This window comes from Bactrocera tryoni, chromosome 2 (assembly GCF_016617805.1).
Source record: "Bactrocera tryoni isolate S06 chromosome 2, CSIRO_BtryS06_freeze2, whole genome shotgun sequence".
NCBI classification, from domain to species: Eukaryota; Metazoa; Arthropoda; class Insecta; order Diptera; family Tephritidae; genus Bactrocera; species Bactrocera tryoni.
Genome location: NC_052500.1, coordinates 71106710 through 71130007, shown reverse-complemented (window position 1 = coordinate 71130007; position 23298 = coordinate 71106710). Strand labels below are relative to the sequence as shown.

General features: G+C 36.2%; 1 protein-coding gene across 1 annotated transcript; it reads right to left on the bottom strand.

The window, feature by feature from the left end:
• Positions 1–936: 936 nt before the first annotated feature.
• On the bottom strand, positions 937–19869 carry LOC120768858. The gene is made up of 13 exons (XM_040095613.1): positions 19385–19869; positions 15247–15479; positions 11827–12195; positions 11560–11755; positions 11393–11494; positions 9260–9455; positions 8034–8222; positions 7566–7708; positions 5457–5899; positions 5224–5379; positions 5012–5158; positions 1526–2626; positions 937–1415 (listed from the first exon to the last, which is right to left on the bottom strand). Exons 1-12 carry the CDS (start codon positions 19867–19869, stop codon positions 1554–1556), a joined length of 3732 nt encoding a protein of 1243 aa, XP_039951547.1. The 3' UTR covers positions 937–1415; positions 1526–1553.
• Between the last annotated feature and the right edge of the window lie 3429 nt (positions 19870–23298).

Here is a 23298-nt window from a genome sequence, read left to right as displayed (position 1 = left end):
CTTACGAAGAATCAATACAGTATGCGACGATATATTCTCGTGGTGTAGAAACGAAAAGTTGTCGGCCCATAATTCCGGTCTCATTTTACGAATAGCTTTGGACAAACGGAATGAATTTGGAGTGCAGTACACATTGATAATCGAAGACAACTGCCGACATAACCTTGATTTTGATAATTTTTTTGGTTTTTTTCGGGTTTGGCTTATCTTTCCTACGACATTCGGCCGATTCATCTTCTGTTTCCTGGCCGTCAGCATAGATCTAAGACTCATCGCCAGTAATAATACGTTTCATGATATCCTGGTAGTTGGAAATCAGTGTTTCACGCGACGCTGTTTTTGGAAAAATTGTGTGATTTTGGAATCAATCGTGCTTTCACTTTTCTTAGGCCCAAATGATCTTTGAAATTAATTTCACTGATCCTTACGATATTCCAACGATGTCAGTAAGATCTCTGACTAGATTCTCAAGTAGCAATTCCTTTATTTTTTTGACATTTTGATCACCAGTTGACGTTGATGGCCGTGCTGGATGTGCTTCGTCATCAACGCGTTCTTGACCTTCTTTGAATAACTTGTACCACTAAAAAGCCCTTGCTCGTGACAAATAATTATCACCGAACGACTTTTTCTACATTTCTACAATTTGATTCCGCTCACAAAATTTAATGGAGCTTCTTTGTTGAATAATTTCATTCATTGTAAAAATCGCCGAATGCTTTTTAAGTACTTCAGAAAGACAAGCGTATATTTAAAATTGTATATTATTTTTATGTGACATTTGGCACAGATGACAATGACAGTCATACCAACCCAGGCAAAACGCATATTTCGGCGAATAGATTTTCAGACGAAATTTAAATAAAAAAGTCTTACTATTTTTTGGCCACAGTAGTATTTTTTCGGTTTACCATTAAAACTAGCTCGTTTTAATTTTGTCCAACAATAAATATAAATTTATTAGTACTAAAAAAGAATTTGATTCTTACATTACATTTTACATTCATATAGTCACCATACAATATATTATACAATAAATAATTATTTTTCACTTTTTTTACTTTTATTTTAATACGCACAAATATGCGTATTGTATCTGAAATTTTCCTAAATATATAATATATATATATATATAATACGTAAATATAATATAATTTACAGCAGAATATGTTAGGTGTTTATTTGCTAAATAAGAAGCCAGTTAGACATACATATCTTGGGCGCCACCAAAAAGCGAACGCGAAAATCAGGGTGACATTTCGGAAGTATAGAATATAGTAATGTTTAGTGAAAATCATGCGACAGTTGAAGTAACTGCACATGTGCTGGAACTATTTGTTTGCTAAGTTAACGGTAAAATGTTATTGTTTTTAAAATAGAAATAAATTTCAACAATAAAACTAGATTTTGCTAAACTAACGGCAAAGGAAAGCAAAAAAAAAAAAAATTAAAAGAAATATTTGTAGAATAGCTAGTACATTGTACGATATTCAATTAGAGTATTCATTAGTAATTGTATGCATACCTACATAAGTATTCGTATTTGAGTAAGACTAAACCGAAATCTCTTGAATATGTACACGTTTCTTGCCGCTCGTCGACGAAACCGTATTTGAGCCCGACGAACGCAAGATGCCTCCTTGTTGTTGTTGCTGCTGCTGTTGTTGTTGTTGCAGGTGTGCGCTTTGAAATGAACGTGGCGGTGGTGGCGGTTCCGGTATATCATCATCCAAATCATTGACAATCTCGTCGGTGGACACTTTGACCGCATTCTCAATCTCCTTGAATGACAACTGATCCGACGATTGCACCGCATAATCGAATTGCATGGACGTCTGACTGCCGCTGGCCAAGAACGAGCTACGTCTACTCGGCATTAGCGCTGATTCGAGCACCGCTATGCCGGGTGCCAACGGCATTTGTGTGCTGTATGTGGCCATTTCGATATTACTGATGCCTTGTAGATGCTGCATATCAGCCGCCGCTTCCTTGCTGCCGCTGTAGCTGGCCGCCTCTAAAGCGCTGTGATGTTTCGTCTTCAGCAAGTCCAAGGTGCTGCTCGTACCACCGCCGCCGCCGGGCCAATTCAATTCCATATGTGCGGTTGTTTGTGTGGGCGGCAGTTCGACCAGCAGCTTCTCATCCTTGCCGCAACCTTTTGGCGGCTTCTCATCGTAGTAGTTGTATTCGCCGAAAACGACGGTGCTCTTGCCGCTGGTGAGCGCATCAAAGCGCATGCTGCCATCGTCATCGCCCAGCGTATTCAATTTAAGTATGCTAGCCGTTTTGCTGGTCTCATTCGTGTCTTGTAGTTCCTCTTTGGTTTTGGCGTCACGTGCACGCTTTTCGCGCTGATGATAAATGCCGGCGAAGATGAGTATGTTTAATGTGAGCAGGAAACAGCCGACGGCAACGGTGGCTACCAGCGCCGTGGTGTAGCTGGGGAATTGTTTGCCGCTCAAGCGTCGGAACATTTCCAAATTGCCGATGAGTCCGGTGGAGGCGGTCGCTAGATCCTTTTGCTGACCCCCATTCTCCAGCATTGTGCGATTTTCCGTTGCTAAGGGCTGTTGGGTGGACGCGCTATCGCCAATGTTCGCATATATCGTGCCATCGGGGTTGCATTCTGTGGATTGTTGAGAAGGGTGTGTGAAAATAAGTAGATGCAATGATTTTGGAAGACATTATTTGGTATAAAAAAAGACCATGCCGGTTTATAGGCTCTACAATCACGGAGTAGCTCAAGGTTTTCAGGGTAGTGGAGGTCGCGGCACATCCCAGATTGATGCCAGATCAGTGCGTCGTAATTTTGGTTCTATAACTTTTAGTTAGGACTACGTAAAATAATACAAAGAATAAAAAAATATTTTTCCCTAACTGATGACCGAAGGATTTAAATTAGAACCAGAAACATTATATCAAAATTCTTATTTTCGTATGTCGGATGTCTTTCATCCGATAATATCAAAAAAATAGATTATGTCGGTTTCATAAAGTCCACTATTTCCGAAATACTCAAAGTTTTTGGGATAACGGAGTTCTCGGCTTGGACATGTTGACCGGATGGAAGAGAACACTCCAGCTTTGAAGGTTTTCGATTCAGTACCCGTCGATGGAAGCAGAGCAAGAGGAAGACCTCCACTCCATTGGAGAGATGAGATGGAGAAGGATCGGGCTTCGCTTGGAATCTCCAATTGGTGCCAAATACCAAAAATAAGAAACGACTGGTGCGTTGTTAAATCGGCTATAACTGCGTAAGCGGTGTCCCCGTCAATAAAGAGGAAGAAAAAGAGTTCCCGGAACATCTCTGTTGTAAGATATGGGTTAGTTGGAAAAATTATAGAAAAAATATATTATCGAGCTCTTTCTCCATACCGTCCAACCGCCGGGTGTATGGCAATTTGAAATTACCATCAGTCGTTTGATGGCAGAACTCATTGTCTGACATTAATAAGACGGTTCCCTAAATCTACAAGAACTCTTACCCTAGGGATCTGTTCAGTTGGACGTAAGAACCAGAATAGATGGCAATAGATGATCCGTTTCTAGGGTCCAATCAAGGACTGGACACTTACCCTAGCGAGATCTTCAACTGGATGTAAGAATCAGGAAGGATGGAAAGAAGAGATTCGCTCCTACGATCCAATCAAGGACTGTCATCTTCGCAGGGTTTTTTATGATTATTCATTTAATAAAGCTCAACACTTCATTTCGGAATATTTTTTTTATCTGATGAGAGAGTGAGAACAGAACGGTCAGAAAGGGTAGAATCGCTCCAAGATTAGTCAGGAGGAACCCGGTGAAGGAATATCATCATCTCCACAGCATTCTTTAAAGATATTATTTAAGGAAAGCTTATCAGTTCTCCGAAAAATAAGTTTTTATCCGATATGGTTATTGGACCTGAGTTCAAGGCATTTTTGAAGGCCTAAAAGTTATTTCAGTTACATAACGCTATTGATAAGATTGGTGAACAAGCACAGAAAATTACGCTCTATAAGTGAGTAAATATTCCCATTACATTATAAGACGAAGAAACACGAATGACATACCGAGATGAGAAAGTACTTGGAGCATTTGACTTACTTCGCAGGATTTTTGAAACCGCCATCTATGGGTGGACAATGGGAGCAAGAACGCCCACGCATCCACTGGAAGCACAAAGTGCTTAGTAATCTGTCTGCACTTGAGAGATATAACTGGCGTGGCCTCGCAAAGGACAGAGTGAACTGACGAAGTTTTGTGTTCTCGGCCCAGATCGAAGAACGGTTGTAGTGCCAAAGAAGAAGAATCCTAGCAGCTGTAGAAAATATTTCACAAAAAATTGTGCGGATGGCTGGCGATCTGATCAACTTTGCTTGGATAAAAATTCCGCATCGTTCTGGTAATCTAGGTCTATTTTGGGACGTTGGTCAGAATTATTTTAATGGATTTATTCATGCTTAGGACCAACCTTTATTGCTCTCTTCCAACTTTAAACTAATGACGAGTGCGACAAAGACTTTGGTGGAAGGGAATATCGGAGTCCCTATAAAGTATGAGTATATATTTATAGAAATTATCAACGTGACGAGGTGAGTCGATTTAGCTATGTTCGTCGGTCTATAGATACCGATCTAAAATTTTGCACAGAACTCTTTCTCCCCAAGAAGGTCCTTATTTGTCCGCAGATATCCGACCGACTGATCCATTAAAATCAAGTTCCTGTATGGAGTAGGCAGCGCTACAAACTCTGAATATATTGTTCAGATTGGACCACTATAGCACATGGTTACCATAGAAACTGCTCGATCAAAATCAAGTCCTCGTAATTAAAACTATTTTAGTACAAGGATATCTTCACGAAATTTGGCATCGATTATTATCAAAGACAACGCTACAAACTCCGAACATATTGACTGTCACATCGGACTACTTCAGCATATACATATGTATGTAGCTATCATACATTTTTGTTCAAGGCATGATCGAGAATGAGATAAAGGATCAGCATACAAGCTCCAAGTATTACCTGTTGTTGTAGCGCCGATCAAAGTATTCACGCCAGCCTTAGTATTATTACTCACAGCCTTTGTGGCTGTTGTAGATTTTGGCGTCTTCACCACTACGGTATCCTCATCATCCGGCGGCTTCGTTTGCATTTGTGGACGTACGACACCTGTGTGGGCGAGAATTTTTATTTCTTTCAGTAAATTTTGTATACATTTGTTGGCTACATTTTACCTTCGTACAAATCACGATTACTGATGTCATCGGGAAGCTGATGATGGCGCATGGACTGATCATTGATATTGGAGTGCTTGTGCAATTGTGGTATCAAATTCAACCACATGGACAGTTTGTGACCGCGATAATGACTCTGCACCTCTGCCTTATTACCTGCAAACATTTGGAAAAAATGAAAATACAGTTACTGTCATTACCCACAAAAAACATGCATCTGAATAATCTCTTACCCAATTCCAGGTAGAGCTGATTCACCACATCGTAGGCATCCCAGAAGGGCAAATGCTCACCACGTCCAAGGCTTGGCTCGTCGGCAACAAATCTTAATGCCGCGTTGAGTAATTCATTCGATTCGTTGTTGTTATTATTATTATTGTTGTTGTTGTTGTGCATATGTCGTTTGTAGTAAGCGCGTCGTTCACGCATCGCACCGCTACGTCGCTGATTGTAGATGAGCGCGAGATTTATGGCGCCGCTCGTGTCCAGCAAACTGCCATGTTGCAGGCTGAGTTGATGTGGTATGGTGAGGTTGAAAAACTTGTTGACGGCATTTAGTGTTTTGAGTGAGGCGCGTTTCACTTTGCCATGGTCGAGTTGTGCGGTGATATAACCCGGTGATCTGGATGCTGTTGCAGCTATGGATGGTGTGTCTAAACCTGACTGATTTGGATTGCTGAAAGAGTGATGAGGTGATTATTGTTACTCACGGGTAAACATGGCGTATGAGTAATATTTATAGAAATACAAGTGTGGTACCATGGCGTATGAGTGATATTTGTATAAGTGCAATTGTGGCACCGTGGCGTATGGGTAATATTTACACGAGTATACATGTGGTACCATGGCGTATGAGTAACATCAAATAAAATGCATATGTACAGTGAGAATAATTATATTTAATTTATGAAAATGACAAAAAGTTTGAATAAAAATAATAAAAAAAAAATGAAAGACGAGTGATACCAACATATTTCTGCTATAAGTTTTTTCATATTTGAATTTTTTCTCACATTTCATTAATATAGAGGTTAGAATTAAGTTTAAGTTTATTCGTTTAATTCAATTCCTGCGAGTACAATATTATAAAATTTTAATTTAGATAGCACTGTTAAGAGATTTACAAGACATTTGTGATCAAAAATAAATTAAAAAAATAATCAAATTAAAAAAATTATGATAAGTTTAAGTTAATTCGTTGAATTCATTTTCTGCGAGTAAAATATTATAAAATTTTTATTTAGATAGCACTGTTAAGATATTTACTAGACATTTTTGTTTCAAAATAAATTAAAAAAATAAATAAAATTAAAAAGAATATGAGAAAAACAGCTTTTCTAAGAAAATTTTTAATAGGCAATTTTTATTACTATTATTATTTTATTTAAATAGAGATTTACTAGTCTTTTTTGATCCAAAACATAATTAAAAAATTAAAATTATAACATTTTTTAAGAAAATTTTTAATAATTCGTTCATAGTACTGTTAAAATTTAATTCTGGATTGAAGTAATATATGTATACTATTTATAACTTTTCCTACAAATCCAAAAATAAATTTAACAAATAAAAAGATGTAGGTAAGTTTTTTAAACTCTTAGACATACGCTAACCTTATTTTAATTAATTTAATGAAAAGTATTTCAAAAATTTATCTATGAATACATTTGAATCTTGGTGTATATAATTTGTATATTTATTTTCATAATTGAAAAAATTAAGTTATTTCATTATTTAACTGTGCCTGTGTGCGTATAATTTTCAAATAGTGGGCAACCCTGTTTTATTTTATTTTTCAATCCTTAAGTTCACTGCCGAAATTAATTAGATATTTACAATTTGATAAATTATAAATTTTGATTTTTTTGGAGAGTTAGTAACCTTATTTCTTCAAATTATGCGCTAACTTTGCAAAAATATAAAATTTTTTAAAAATAAATTATTTAAATAATTTGTAGTAAAATTAAAATCAATTTAAGTGCTAATGGATTTTGGGTCAATAATTTGATCATAAAATCCACTGTTAATCGCTTCTACTTATTTAATATGTTGTTTAATTTACAAATCGTCACCCACATTGCAAAACAACGTATCATTAAAAAAATAGAAATTCAATTTTTTACTGCTTAAAATTCACTATATTATATTGCATATGTATATGTATATAGCATAAAATTTTAGCAGTCGCTGTCAAGTATAACCAATATATAACCATTTTATAACCAAAACTCAAATTTTGTTTTTCCGTTTTTCCTTCGCCTATAAACTTATGAACAGTGATGTTACGTTATTTTGCATTTTAGATGACGATATATAAAATATTTAATTAGCAACTTGCTTACCCCGTTTTCGCAAAATTCGCGAGATAGCGCAGCATAAGGCGACTAATCTGTTTCTCCTGAGTTGTATAGTTGTGCGGGAATAGTGGTGAAATGGGTAATCCTAACCAAAAAGGCACATCTTCACCACGAACGGAACCGGTTCGCTATGGAAGAGATAAAAAATTGTGATAGAAATTTAAAATTTTATGAAATACAACATTTTTTGAAAGTTGACAAGAAATAGGCAATAAGTTTAATTGGCTAAAAATCACAAAAATTTGCCTATATATTGAAAATGAGGAATATAGAAGTAATTGGAAGTTGAAATTTTAATTATTTCATAATTCCAAGGCATTTGGAAAAGTAATAAAACTAAGTAGAGCCTATATCTTTTGGCCCTTTCTTGCTTTATTTCCTTAGTACCTTTTTCATACCTGTATGATTTATTATTATAATTTCTTTAATTTTAGCTACTTATTGGTCACTTACCTGCGGATACTCCTCTTCGACTGTTCTATGCTTAAAATGTATAAAATAACTGCGACCACCACGTAAGCTATGCATATAGCCTAGTTTAATCAGCGCTGCCGCGGTATGCCCATCACTCAAAAAGGAGAGAGTAGCATCACGTGAGCTCAAGGGACTACGTATGGCCTTCTCCCAATCGGTGTATTCGTTCTGGAAACAAAATAAAAAATTGAGGAAAATATTAAAAAAAAATATAGAAATTAATAAGAAATAAAAAAAAATATATAGAGGTTAAAAAAGTTAAGAAAAAAATCTATACAAATTATAAAAAAAAATGAATAAACAATTTTTATTTTTTGTTAAAAAATATTTAGAAATTAATAAAAAATTAAGGAAAAAAATTATAGAAATTAAAAAAAATGAAAAAATGTTAAAGAAAAAAATTAATTTAAATTGAAATTAAAAATAAATTTTTTGATAAAATAATTTAGAAATTAATAAAAAATTAAGAAAAATACTTAAAAAAATTATTGAAATTAATAAAAAATTAAAGACAAATATTATTTTGTCTAAAAACATTTAGAAATTAATAAAAAAATTAAGGAAAAAATTAGAAAAAAATTAAAATTAATAAAAAATTAAAAAAACTAAGCAAACAAAAAAAAATTTTTTTATTTATTTAAAAAAAAAATTAATAAACTAGTAAAAAATTAAGGAAAAAATTAGAAAAAGATTATAGAGCTTAAAGAAAAATTAAAGAAAAATAAATTGTAGAAATTAGCAAAAAATTAAAAAAAAAAATTATAATAATATTACTTTTTCGTTAACAAAAATTTTTGAAATTAATAAAAAAATAAATTATAGAAATTAATAAAAAAAATTAAGGAAAAAATTAAAAATAGAAAAGTTATAAAAATATCTAAGAATCTCCCAGTAAAATATACTACTTTAAATAATCTTTTTGATAAAATAATTTAGAAATTAATAAAAAATTACAAAAAATACTTAAAAAAATGAATAAAAAATTAAAGAAAAATTTATAGATATTAACAAAAAACAAAGAAAAATATTATTTTGGTTAAAAAAATTTAGAAATTAATAAAAAAATTAAGGAAAAAATTAGAAAAAAATAGAAATTAACAAAAAATTAAAAAAATAAGCAAATAAAAAAATAATAAAAACTTTAAACGCACTAAATTCAACTACGACACATGACTTATATCGTTTTAATTTTTGTGCCTACTCACCTTTAACACAGCAAATATTTCGTTTAAATGATAATGAAAATTATTACGAACAAATGTTCTTAGTATACGATCACGTCGTGTTTCGTTAAAACCAAATTCCAAATCTTGTGCACTCAAATCCAGATACGATTCCACTGAGGTAAGGCAAAAAATGAGGTCGCGTTTTGGAAAGTTTGCAAATTCAATTCCTGATGTACTGTTGTTGGATAGTGAAAAGAAACAGTTAAAAAACACAAATATTGAAAATTAATTCGTTTTTGAAACTAAAAGTTGTTATTTAAATACAGAATAATGAGTTTTTAAAAACATTAGGGTGGTTCGCAAAAATAAAAACATTTAAACAAATTTTCGAAATTGTTCAGTATAAAACTGTGTCAGAATTGAACAATTTGATATGAGTTCGCAAGTTATTACTGTTGGTTAGTTTTATAAATGAAAATATACATTGTCTACGCTCATTTATGTATGTCTTTTCAAGCATTAGATAAAAATTATCAATATTTTTCTAATACAAAAAAGTTTGAAAAGAGAATCGAAAAATAAAGTTCGAATTTGATCAAAAATTGAATTTGGAAGGAATTTGAACTTCATTTTGCGAACTTATCTCAAAAATTTTAAAAACTTAAATTAGATTTTAAACATTATAACGGTAATTAGAATAATTTTTGAAACCAATTTTCAATGAAAATTGTTAAGAACCCTTGTAATATTTTCTAAACTTTAATTTTTGGGCCTCGAATAGTGACCAAAATGATGAATTTAAAGTTTCGAACTAACTTCGAAATTCAGATTTCGAAGAAAAACCTATATGGGTCATATTCGAAATTAATTTTTCGCTTTTACTTAAAAATTGCAAAAACTTGCATTCAACTTTATAACAATATTTCGAATTGTTTTTGATATTCGAAATAAATTTTTTGATTTTACTAAACAATTGTAACAACTTATTTTGGGCCTCAAATAGTAACAAAATGGCAAATTTAAAGTTTCGAACTATGATCGAAATTAAGATTTCGAAGAAAAAAGGGGAGATATTCGAAATTAATTTTTTGACTTTACTTAAAAATTGCAAGTATTGGTAACTTATAATGTTATTTCGAATAGTTTCTGATATTCGAATTTAATTTTTCGGTTTTACTTGAAACTTTTAATAACTTGCAACTTTGTAACAATATTACGAATAAGTTTTGGGTATTGTTTTTTTAACTAAAAATTTTGAAAACCGTTAGAATACTTTATAAACTCTAACTTTCAGACCTCAATATGTGACAAAACAGTCATTTAAAATATTTGAAGTAGGATCGAAAATTTAATTTTGAATTTGATTTAAAACTACATGGATGAAATTGGAAATAACTTTTTCGATGAAATGCCTATATGAGCCATTTTCAATAAATTTTCCGTTATTTTTTCAAAAAATTTAAAAATATAAACATTATAACGGCGTTTAAAATAATTTTCGAAAATTATTTTTTCGATTAAAATTGATAAAAATCGTCAGAAAACGCGTTTAGAATAATTTTCGAAAATCAATTTTTCAATAAAATTCATAAAAACCGTTAAAATACGTGTTTAAAGTAATTTTCGAAAAAAAAAATTTCAGTTGAAATTGATAAAAACTGTCTGAATACGTGCTTAGAATAATTTTCGAAAATCAATTTTTAATAAAAATTCATAAAAACCGTGTTCTAAAGGTGTTTAGAGTAGTTTTCGAAAAAAAAAATTTTCAGTTAAAATATATAAAAACCGTCAGAATACGTGTTTATAATAATTTTCGAAAATTATTTTTCATTTAAAATTGATTAAAACCGTTAGAATAATTTATAAACTTTAATTTTGGGCCTCAATCTGTAATCAAATTAAATTGTGAATTTAAACTTTTAAGTCGGAAAAGTTCGAAATTGATTAGAAATCTATTAGGAGGAATTCGAAACTCATATGTCGAAGAAAAGCCCATATAGGTAAAATTCAAAATTAATATTTCGAGTTAAGTTCAAAAATTTTACAAACGTGGTCCTTATAACGGTATTTAGAAAACGGTGAATTTGAAAAAATAAAGATCGAATTCGATTATTAATCTATATGGATGAATTTCAAAGTTAATGTTTTTTTATATTTGAAGCACTTACTTACCTAACAATAGCAGAACCTAAAGGCAACGATAATTCTCCAATTGGATCGGTATTCGGCGATATGACTGTGCCATCGATGAAAGGCGCAAATCCACTCAAAAATCTGCAAGAAACATTGGTTTTATTTCACAAAAATCTTCACCTTACAATACCAAACGTCAAACTCACCGCGGATGATCAATTTTCACGGCTAACAGCTCAGCAACCGTTTTAGTGCGCAGACAAGGCGCCAAATCATCGTACAACATATCACCATGACAACCAGTCTGTTCGGCAACACGACGCTTCACGAACAAAGGATTCTTTTGTATGGCCCACGGTGAGAGCGCAGAGCCGCTAACCAGCACTGCGCGCTGTACAAGATCTACAAAAAAGAAATTTTATTAATTTTGCTCAACGAAATCATACGACTTTCGACGAAATTAGCGCACTTACCGCTTGCCACAGGCGAGACCATCAATATATTGGCCAACGCTGCGCCCGTGCTATGCCCGAGCAATGTTATGCGCTGTGGATCACCGCCGAAAGCGGGCAGATTTTCCTTCAGCCAATGCAAACCAGCTACGAGGTCCATTAAGCCGAAATTGCCCTGCGCGCTCTCCTTCCCACCCGTTTTCAGAAAGCCAAATATGCCGAGGCGAAAGTTAATCGTCACAACGACGATATTACCATGCGCCGCTAATTCCGAACCATCGTATGGGTTGCCCGAATTCCATTCATACGATTCGCCATGTAGTAGTAGTACGGTGGCGAGTAGGGTTGGGGGATCGTGCGTGTGCTCCATGCTGTTGCTGCTGGTGGAGCCTGTAGGATGAGATTATGGGTTTAATTATTTAATTTTATTATTTCTATTACTGATTTTTTATAGTCAAAGTTAGGGCTAGTTCACATTGAGCAGTTTTAATCAAATTTTTATTGACACTTAATGAGCGAATGAGTTCAAATTTCTGGAAAAGGCTTCCGTTAGTAGTTTTTTGTCGCAAGCAAGTGTTTTTGATTAGTCAATCAAGGGTCAGGAACGCGTTGACGACGAACAACTTTCAGGATGACCATCAACATCAACTGATGATCAACACGTCAATAAAATAAAGAAATTGATGCTTGAGAATCGACGATTAACAGTCAGCGATCTTACTGGGATTGTTGGAATATCGCAAGAGTCCGTGAAAACCATTTTGAAAGATATTTGTGGTCTTAGAAAGGTACGATTGGTTCCAAAACCACTAAATTTTATCGAAAAACAGCGTCGCATTAACATCTGTGAAGCAATGCTTTCCAACTATCAGGATGTCAGACGATCAATCAGCCGAATATCGTGACAGAGGTGAGTCGAAGCCGAAAAACCCACGTCAAAGCAGAAACAATATCAAGGTTATGTTGACAGTATTCTCCGATTACCAAGGTGTGAATTCTTTTGAATTCTTTCCGGCTAAACTATGAACAACACTGTTTGAATGTTATGCATTGTTTGCGCGCAGGTATTCGTAAAACGAGCCCGAAATTATGGCCGACAACTCTTGTTTTTTTGTATACTGCATTGGTTCTTCGTAAGTTTTGCGCCAAATTTTCAACCAATATCGTGTCGCAACCATCGTATTCATCTGTTTTAGCTCCGCGCGACTTCTGGCTATTAAGCAAACTCAAGCGACCGTTCCAGGGAAACCGTTTTGAGTCAACTGAAGACATTAAGCGTAAATCGACACGCGCATTTATTTTGAAGAATAAATTAAAAATTTAAATAGTTATAAACAAAGTCATATTCTTTTAGATTCATAGTAGTACTTAATTGGCAGAAATTTCTTTTTACTATGACTCCATCTCTCGAAGAAAATTAGTTAGCCATTGGCAAACGGTACGGTTCTCACGGAAAGTGATTCTCTGGCTCTACGACACCATAGTGTGGTGGTGTAGGGCTCTAGAAATGACCACACTAGTAAAAAAGTTCGAGGGCAGGCATTCAACGAGCGGCGCTCATTAGCATGTGTGGTGCACTAAGGTCCACTCCAGCCAAGGCACTTAACGCCATCTTGCACATATTACCAGTAAACATCATCGAAATTTTCGAAAGTTGCTATCAGACTCAGAGCATCTGGGTTCCTCAAACACTTTGACTTCATACTGGATCTCTTGGGTCATGGAGTGCCAAAACGAACTCTGGCGGCTCCTTCTCTTCCCATATACTGGAGAGGCAATTGTGGGTGAGACGAAGCCATTGGTGGAGAAGCTCACTTCTTTATGGATAAATCAAAGCTTGGTGAGAATGTTGGTGGTGGGGTTTACTGTCAGAAGCTCTCTATCAACTCCAGCTTCAGACTTCCTGAGTGTTGTAGTGTTTTCCAAGCCGAGGTTGCAGCCATTAAGGCAGCAGTATATTTACTGCTCCGGAGTGCAGTCTCCTTGAGAGAAGTAATCATCCACTTAGCAGAGCGGCAATATTAGCCTCGAACTCATTAACAGTGCGTCAAGGAGTGCCTAACCTCGCTTTCAATAGCATCGAGTTTTTATACCCTGAACAGGGTATATTAAGTTTGTCACGAAGTTTGTAACACCCAGAAAGAATCTATAAATGATCAGTATGTCGAGCTGAGCTGAGCTGAACCGAGCTGTCCGTCTGTTCGTCTGTCTGTCTGTATATATACGAACTAGTCCCTCAGTTTTTAAGATATCGTTTTGAAATTTTGCAAACATCATTTTCTCTTCAAGAAGCTGCTCATTTGTCGGAACGGCCGATATCGGACCACTATAACATATAGCTGCCATACAAACTGAACGATCGGAATCAAGTTCTTGTATGGACAACCTCACATTTGACAAGATATATTCACGAAATTTGGTATATGTTATTTTCTAAGGCAACAATGTAATCTCCGAAGAAATTGTTCAGATCGCTTAACTATAGCATAGATCTTCCATACAAACTGAACACATAGTTACTAACAGAAATGCACCTGTAAAGGGTATTTAGCTTCGGTGCAACCGAAGTTAACGTTTTTTCTTGTTTCGTTGTAAGACTGGTATGAATACCAGACCACAGTGGAATCGCAGGAAATTGTAAAGCTGATGAGCTAGTCAAAAAAGGCACCCTAGAACGGATACCGGTAGAATGCGATTGGGTCGGTGCTCTCGGATCCTCTTGCATTTTACTACTGGATAACTGGGCTTAGCGCAACCTTGGCCAACGCTGGGCCATCATCGGTTCATGCGCTATCGTAAAAGCCTTTTGGCCCAAGATCGTTTGCCAGAGATCTAGTGATCTCTTTAACCTTAGTAAGGCTAGCCTCTCCCTAGTTTTGGGGCTTTTAACAGGCCATTGCCCTAGTTAGCGTTCCCGCAGTAATGCTGGGAATCCTACCAGACTCCAACTGCCGAAGCTGTATGGAAGAAGATGACGTCGACGACGTTTGGGACGTCAAGACTGTGAGACAACTTTCTCCGCAAATTATATTAATTATTATATCTAAAATGAACAAAAATGCGACATTTTGGAGGTTGAAAATTCACTTTTTTGATTTTTTGTAGAACACTTAGACATATATAGTATGTATATAGTATATATTTTTCGATAACGACCGAGTTTTAACTTTCTTCCTCCTTATAATTTCATTAATTCATATTCCTGCATTATTTGATTCACGCTGTTTGCCGCTGTGGTATTATCACTTCCACAATGCTTGCAGTAATTGCAACAACAAACTGCAATGCACTACGGAATTGATGACTCCATAGCGTTTTCCATAACAATATTACGCATTCAACTATTATTATTATTGTTATTATCATTTATTTTAACTATTATCGCATTAATATATATTTATATTTTATATAATATTCGCATTCTGTCGCATCTCTACTTACGTCTTTTGCGTCGATTTTCATATGGAACATAAATATTTAAGTATAAACAGTCTTCCGATTGATTGCTGAGTAACGGCAGCAGACGTCGCAATTGCGCCAAACGTGCCCGCGGCACTTCTAGCAACGCCTCGGGGCCATTGGGCGGTATGGGCACCGTTTGTGGGCAGACGGGCGAGAAGCGATCTGCATTCCGGACATTCTTCCAAGTGGATGGCGTGATGGGTGGCATGAATCTGGCAATGGTGGGTAATGAAGGAGAAATTATTTTCAATACTTTTCAGAGAGGCAGAGGAAATATAAGAAAAATTGTGTTTTAAAAAATAATGTTATATTAAAAAATTTATAGGAAATAATAAGCAGCTGCTACTACGAAATGATAGGTAGTAGAAATCAAAGAAGCAATCGTTTAGTATCTACTGTATATAATTTTTATTCCATCAAAAAGTAGAGATTTCAACAAACATAAAACCTACTGATATTAAAAAAAAAAATCTGATATTTTGACGAGAGTGTTTTTTAATCGAAAATTAGGTTTTTTGTAATTTAAATCGTGACAAAGTTTCCGCCCTAATACTTTAAATAATGCCACACAGCTATTACAAGACCAATTCTGCTCTACATTGCAGTATTATAGTGGACAGGCGTACGGAAATCCACCTACCGGCAGCCAATGGAAAGGGTTCAGAGACTCGCTGTGCTGAGCATAACAGTAGCTTTAGGAACAACTTCAACAGCGGCTCTTGAACTGGTAACCTGGTAACTGGAAACCTGCCACCTATAGACCTCTAAGTTGAAAACTGCGCAGAACAATCGGCGGGACGACTATTGGCTGCAGGAGGATTTACATATAGAACCTTCGGGTATAGCTCAGTGGGTAATGACGGTTAGGTAAACACCGACTACATGATCTCACTTTTTAACTGAGAAAGAAGGTTCAAAGTAAACGTTGAAAAAGATGGCTGCCGTAAAGGTAGGTTAGCTACGCGTAAAACTCTAAATATCTATATGAATGACTCGAAAAGAGACGATGACGTTAGTGCGGGGATATAATGTCCAGAGTTAGGCGTAAGGCAAACTTTTAAGTTGCCGGACCACTGCAGTAAATTTCAAGCTGAGGGCTTTGCAATTGCGAAAGCCGCGAAGTTGACCTCTAATGTAACTGCAGGCAATTTCAGAGTTAATATCTACGTATACAGCCAAGCAGCAATCAAGGAAGTAACTTCGTATCGTATATCGGCCAGAATTGTCTTGGGAAGCAGAGCGGCAGAAAGAAGAAAGAAACTTTACTTCTACTGGGTGTCCAGTAAAAATGGTATAAGGCTAACATCCGAAAACGTGATCAACATTGGGAAACGCTTGCATTGTCTTTACGACGATCTCGACAGAAGCTTGGTAAAGAAAATCAAACCCTATGCAATTAACTACCTGGGTGCAAAACTGCAAAAGTCATTTGCAAAACGATAGATCGGAAGTAAACAAAATTTCTATTGGCACACGATAGAAGAGACTGTAGGAACATGATGGAAATACTAACTGGTCACTCTCTGGTGGCGACATACACCCGCAGGATGGGGCTGACATACGAGAAGACATCAGAAAATGCCTAGAGCAGGACACCAGAGAAACAATGGATTATCCCTTGTGCACTTGTCCCGCATTGGCTAGACTAGGCTGTAAGTATCTGGGGTCCTCACGGTATCATATATTGGTGGAGGTATCGATAGTAAGACAGCAGAGTTTAATCTAACCTAATATTTTAAATAAAAAAGGGTGTATTTAGGACATAAAAAGGCAAGTTTACATCAAATTTTATCATCATGAAATTTTTGAGTTTATGTGTAAAAGTAATTTACACAGGTTATAACTTATTTATGTTTGGAAAGATATTATTATTTATAATATAGATAATGTGTACTATATCTGATCACGGAGCAGTATCTGCAGTTAACTAATTGGACGTAGCGCTCTTTAAGTTGAGGCCACTGACTCCGAATTTTGGTAGTAAATTCCAATAATTTCAACTCGTTGTGGGATTGTATATCTTTCCATGATAAAATGTCAAACTTTAATAAAGAGAAATGTCAAAAGAACGGAAAAATATGGCGTCGGTTGCTGTTCCTATCGGTCTACTTTTGTAGCGTTTCTAATGAAAACCCGTGATATATCAACATTTCGGGTTGAATTGATAACAACATATACTCTTGGCTTCCTTATGTCACAGTTTGAAACCACGGCTATTTCTCATATGACCCCCTTTAAGCTAAGCTAGACTTAAAATAAATAATTTAAATATCAATGAAGATATCGAAATAAAACTCCGCGCCAGCAGGGCTTTTGTGATGTATTTAGTTTTGGATTATACATAAGAACGTAATCGAGATATCGAATATGAAGACTTCAGTAACCATAGCTCATTCTATAACGAAAATATCGGTATATTTCTGATATATCTTAATGAAATTAAAAGGCTATCTTTCTTTCTTTGTTTATAATGAGATCTGGTGTCAAAAATGTGATAATTAAGTAGATTAAGTTCTTCCTAAAAGCAATATGAACACTGAAGTTCTTTTTCATGTATTTTTTTCACAGTAACAAAAGTTGCTTCCCCCAAAATGAAATAATTCACAAACTAATTATCCGATTGCTGTCAAATTTATACACGCACATTTTGAAGGTCAGAGCTAACTAAAAATCATATGGATGTAATTCTAGTGAACCGGGACCCATTAACATAAGATTTTAAAACTCGTATTGGATGGCCGACCAGTTTGTTTACAGCAGCTGTTTAAGTCGGTACACCTTAGTAGTGCGTTGCGATTTTTACAATGGACAAAAATATGGAGCAAAGAATTTCAAATGTTGGAAAAGGCTTACGGTGATTTCGTTTTGTCAAAAACATAAGCCTACTAGTGGTATAAAGCCTTCAAAGACGGTTGAGAGATCGTTGAAGACATGACTCGTTCTGGACAACCTTCGACCTCTTCATCTGATGGATATACAATATTAAAAAAGTGAGCTACACAGATGGTAAGAGAGCTCGATATCTCTCCAGAGTTCATTCGAATTATTTTGGTAGTTATTTTTGGTATGAAACGTATATTAAGTACATCTGGTGGGTATTATTTTGAAGGCGACAAAGTAAATATTGATGAGTAATTAAGTATTTTATGCGGGTACTTTTTTGTCACAATGTGTAATGAGAATTTCCGAATATTTCGGTCAACGTGTGAATTTTCTTGACAAAAATTAGGGAAAATTATGGTCTCAAGTATACGAGAATCCCTTAACCCTAAATATACCCGATATAGGTAGTAATTTCCGATTTTCCAACTGAGTTTACTTTTTATCTTGACCTATATGTATGATATTTTAATTAAATTAAAAGAAAATGTTTTCTGGAAAATGGTTTAGCGTAAAAAAATAATTAAATCGGTTCAAAACTTGCTCTACCTGAATGGTAATGAAATTTTCGTCCCACCACCAAAAAGCGAACATCGGAAAACTTACAAAGTTTTTGACATATCGTTCTGAAATTTTGCCCGTGTTCTTTTCTCTTCAAGAAGCTACATATTTGCCGGATTTACCGTTATCGAAACATTATTACATATGGCTGCCATACTAACTGAACGATCGGAATCAAGTTTCTGTATGGAAAACTTTTTTGTTTGACGAGATATTTTCACAAAATTTGGTGTAAACCATTGTTCGAACTGACAAATTTATCTTCGAAAAAATTGTTCAGATCCGACCATTATAGCATATAGCTGCCACACAAGCTGACCGATCAAAATGAGGTCCCTGTATGAAAACTTTTTTATTTGTAAAGACATCTTTATGAAATTTTGTACTGACTATTATCCAAAATAACGGTGCATTCTCCGAAGAAATTGCTCAGATCGGATCACTATAGCATATAGCTGCCATACAAACTGGTTGATTAAAATCTAGATAAATCTATTTATACTTTTTTATATTGTAAAACATGCACCTGTGAAGCGTATCACAGCCTCGCAGCAGCTGAAGTTGCGCTTTTGCTTACCTTTAATTATTTTTTTTATATTTTTTTTTTTAGCAATTTTAAGCCAAATTTAACAAATATTTCAAGCAAATTTAATATTACAATTTTTTTAGCACTCACCTTAAGCTACCGACCGGCGGCGAGGCATACGGTATGCCCAAGTATGCTTCAACCATGGGACTCGAACGCACCACAATGCCGCGCAGCAGACCGTATTTCGTCTTCACCGTATTCGCGCTAAACTTGACGCTGCCGTGAAAACACTCGGTGCCATGCCACAAGGAAGATAACAAAATCAACACAGTGAGTGAGCGATGTAACAACGGTAATGAGCGACACTGCCAACGCCAGCGGCAGACATGAAAGTAATTCGTAATAATAAAATGAAAGTGACAAAAACATTGCAACAACAGCGGCGTGATGATGCGCTGTGCGAAACCGCAAGTGATATTTGCTATTTTTTCTGCCTGCGGTTGTTGTTGTTGTTGCGGTTTTTGTTGTGACTGGAGCTGCTGTGGTTGTTGTTGCTTCTGTTGTAGCTGCATTCGCTGTGGTTGTTGTTTTTGCTGTAGCTGCAGTTGCTGTGTTTGTTGTTTTTGTTGCATTTGCAGTTGCTGTGTTTGTTGTTTTTGTTGTCGCTGCACTTGCTGCTGGGCTGGCTGGCGCTTGAGTTGCTTCTGTGGTTGCGGTTGGGCGCGCGAATATGTCTGTGGTCGCGACAATGTGTGTTGGGTGACTAACGGTAGTTGTGGCTGTGCTTGTGATGGCGCTTGTGCGTGCTTAGTTTGCGGCGTCAACTGCGGCGGCTTCGAGGATGTTGTCACTGACACTTCAGACACTCGCGCTTGCGGCGTTCTTGTTGTTGTTGTTGTCGCTGCTAATGTTGTTTTTGCTTTTAGCCTCAACATGTGCTTGCTGCGCGCTAAGCGACAACCGACAACAGCCGCTGCAATGACGCTGCTTCGGCAGTTTTGTAAACGCTTATGAAATACATTTGATTGTTGCTTAGGAATTTGTAGAAATCTCTTTAATGATATCAGTCTTATAATGCAAATTCCTTGTATTACTAGTAGTTGTATGTGTAAGTGCGATAAATGGCTAAAGCTGACGCTGTCACTGTCACTACGCGCACTACGACTATGTCTCTTCGATGAGCTACGGCGGCGACTGTGGCCTCTGCTTCTGCTTCTTCTTCGTTTTCTACTGTTATATGCTTTTTTGATTGCTGCTGCTTTGATCGTTGTGTTGGGGTGCGTGTGGGTGCGCGCGTTTGTGGTGAAAATAAGCTTAGTTGTAGAGGAGTGCGAATGCGGTAGATTAATTTTTGATTTTTCTGCTAGTGATGTTGTTGTTGTTGTTGTTTCTGCAGTGAGAGTTATTGCTGTTGCTGATGTTGTTATTTTTACAACTTCGTTTGTTGTTGGTGTAGCTAATAATTTTTGTCCAGCTACTGTAAATGTTGTTGTTGTTGTTGCAGCTGTCGATAGTGCTGTTGTGGCTATTGCTGCTACTTCCTTTGTTGTCACTTTTAATGTTATTGTTGTTCTTGTTACTGCTGCTACTTTTGTTGTAGCAAATTTTAATGTTGTTGTTTTTGTTGCAGTCGCCAATATTCTTGTTGTTGTTGATACTTTTGCCGTTACAAGTTTTGATGTTATTGTTATTGCAGGTGACAATGTTGTTGTTGCACCAACTTTTGTTGTTGTTCTTACTGCTGCTGCTGTTATTGTTATTGCTCTTTCTATTACTGCTGTTGTTGCTGTTGCATTTTTTGATTTTGTATTTTCCTCCGTATTTGCACTACCCGTTGCAGCAATTTGCATGGTATTAAGCCAGCTTGCAACATACTCGATAATCAAACACTTCACCAACAACACACCGGCGACGAAATGCCGCTGCAACAACAAGCACAAAAGCACCCACACTGCATGCAATTTGCGCCACTTACTGCCCTTATGTTTTTCTTCGCCGTTATTGTTGTAGTTGCCCGCCGCTGTGTGCTGATTTCTCTTCGTGTCGCCCGATATTCGGTCACAGCTGCCACCGTGACTGATTGGTTTTACAAACACCAAGTCATGGCAGTTGATTTTGGTGATGATGTTTGATTTGGGCGCACCAACGCTAGAGCTACGACGGTGGCTGCAGTTTGTGGAGCAGCTGGTGCTGCATGGCGTATACGCAACATGGTTTGTGTGCTCGTTTGTGCTGCTTGGTATTGGCCTACCTGGCGTATAAGCAACCTCTGCTGAGGTTGGTTGACTTTTGTCGCTACTTGTTTTTGTTGTTGGCTTGCTTGTGCTGCTGTTTGTTGTTGGCTGACTTGTGCTGCTATTTGTTGTTATTGTTGTTGGTTGACTTGTGCTGCTATTTGTTGTTATTGCTGTTGGTTGACTTGTGCCTCCACTAGTTGTTGTAGTTATAATTGTCACTCTTCTGACACTATCTCTGCTGTGTCTACATGGCGTATACGCAACATCATTTGCAGTCGTTTGCTTGTCGTTCGCGTTGCATCCTCCTCTATTGCCACCACTTTTGCTGCCCCCGGTCGTAAAGTAATTAAGTATAAGCATACAGTATATACGCAAGAGATTAAAGTAAATATTTAGTTGTCTGATAGCTGATCGCCGGTCAGCGTTGTATGCCGTAGCTGTAAAGGTAAACGGCAACGGCCAATCTGCCAGTGCAAGCTGGCGCCACAACCATTGTCGACGACGCTGCCACAACCAAGTACAACGCCAGTAGCACAACTCCACTGTGTGACGGGTGTTAGTGGTAGCGTTATTGTTGCTGGTGGTGGCGTTATTGCTGCTGTTTGTGTTGTTGTTTTTGGTTTTGTTGTATTTGTTAATGCATTTGCCGCACCAACGGCTGTGCGTAATTGTTGCTGTTGTCGCTGCGTCTGCTGCCGCGGTCGCCTCGGTCAAGTCAACTTCATTTTCACCGTTGTCGTGTGTAATGTCAACTTCGTGCGTCGCGCCTTTAACGACATGCTGTCGCCGCGATACTTTGATTTCAAATATTATATAATTTATGCAGTGCGTTCGTTGTGTTCAAAAAATATTTGTTATTAAATTTTTAGAATTATCTCGCTCTGTGTGTTTTTTGTTTTTGCTAATTTTTTTTTCAGTTGGCTTTCCGCTGCTTCCGTTTTGTTGTTGCTGCGTAATTACGGTACTCTTCCGTTAGCTATACTTTTAGTTCGAAATTATTTTTGTTATAGTTTAGTTGTTGTTGTTTTTTTTATGTTGCGTTACTGCAAATTGAAAGCGAAAATGAGGGGAGAAGTATTAGAATAAAATCCGTTGCACTTAATTAAAGAACTTTTTAGTTCGCTTTGTTGTTGTTTTATTACAATTTTATTTTTATTTATTTTTGCATTTATTTACGTTGCTTTTGCCATTAGCAAGGCTAAAGCTAGTTGTGTGTGTATGTGTGTGTAATGAGTATTGCAGTTGTTGTTGGTGTTGTCTATGTTGTTGGTGACACCTTCTCGGCAGCGAGTTTGAGTGCAGACTGTGCGACCGAGATTAGTTGCACCAGCTTAAGTAGCCTCGGCAGCGGCAGTTTGGTCGGCATGCGACCGCATAATAGTGCCGTAGCCATCAGCAATGTTTTTAGTTGTGTGCATAATGCAAGACGGTAAGTGATGGGCATATATTATGGGGTGCTGAGCGCGCTGTTGTTGGATGTACAAACTCTTATACTTATATATACATATATATATACATATTTAAGTTGTTGAAAACTGAAATGCTTATATATGTACTCATATAACTGCATGCGTTCACAAACAAAAAGGTAAAGAGATAAATTTTGATGGGTCAGTTTGTATGACCGCTATATGCTATAGTGATCTGATCGAAATAATTTTTTTAGAGATTGAACCGTTACATCGAACAATGGTTCATGCAAAATATAGCGCAGATATCTCGACAAATAAAAAAATTTGCCATACAAGAACTTGATTTTGTTTGATCAGATTGTATGGCAGCTATATGCCATAGTAGTCCGATTTGAACTATTTCTTCGGAGAT

Coding starts and splice junctions, on each gene's coding strand:
- LOC120768858 (XM_040095613.1), bottom strand. CDS start 19,869: ATGCAACAAAAACAACAAACACAGCAACTGCAGCTACAGCAAAAACAA. Junction 8,223..9,259: donor AAATATTTGCTGTGTTAAAG/GTGAGTAGGCAC, acceptor TTTTGTTTCCAG/AACGAATACACCGATTGGGA. Junction 5,900..7,565: donor GCGAATTTTGCGAAAACGGG/GTAAGCAAGTTG, acceptor TCACTCTTTCAG/CAATCCAAATCAGTCAGGTT.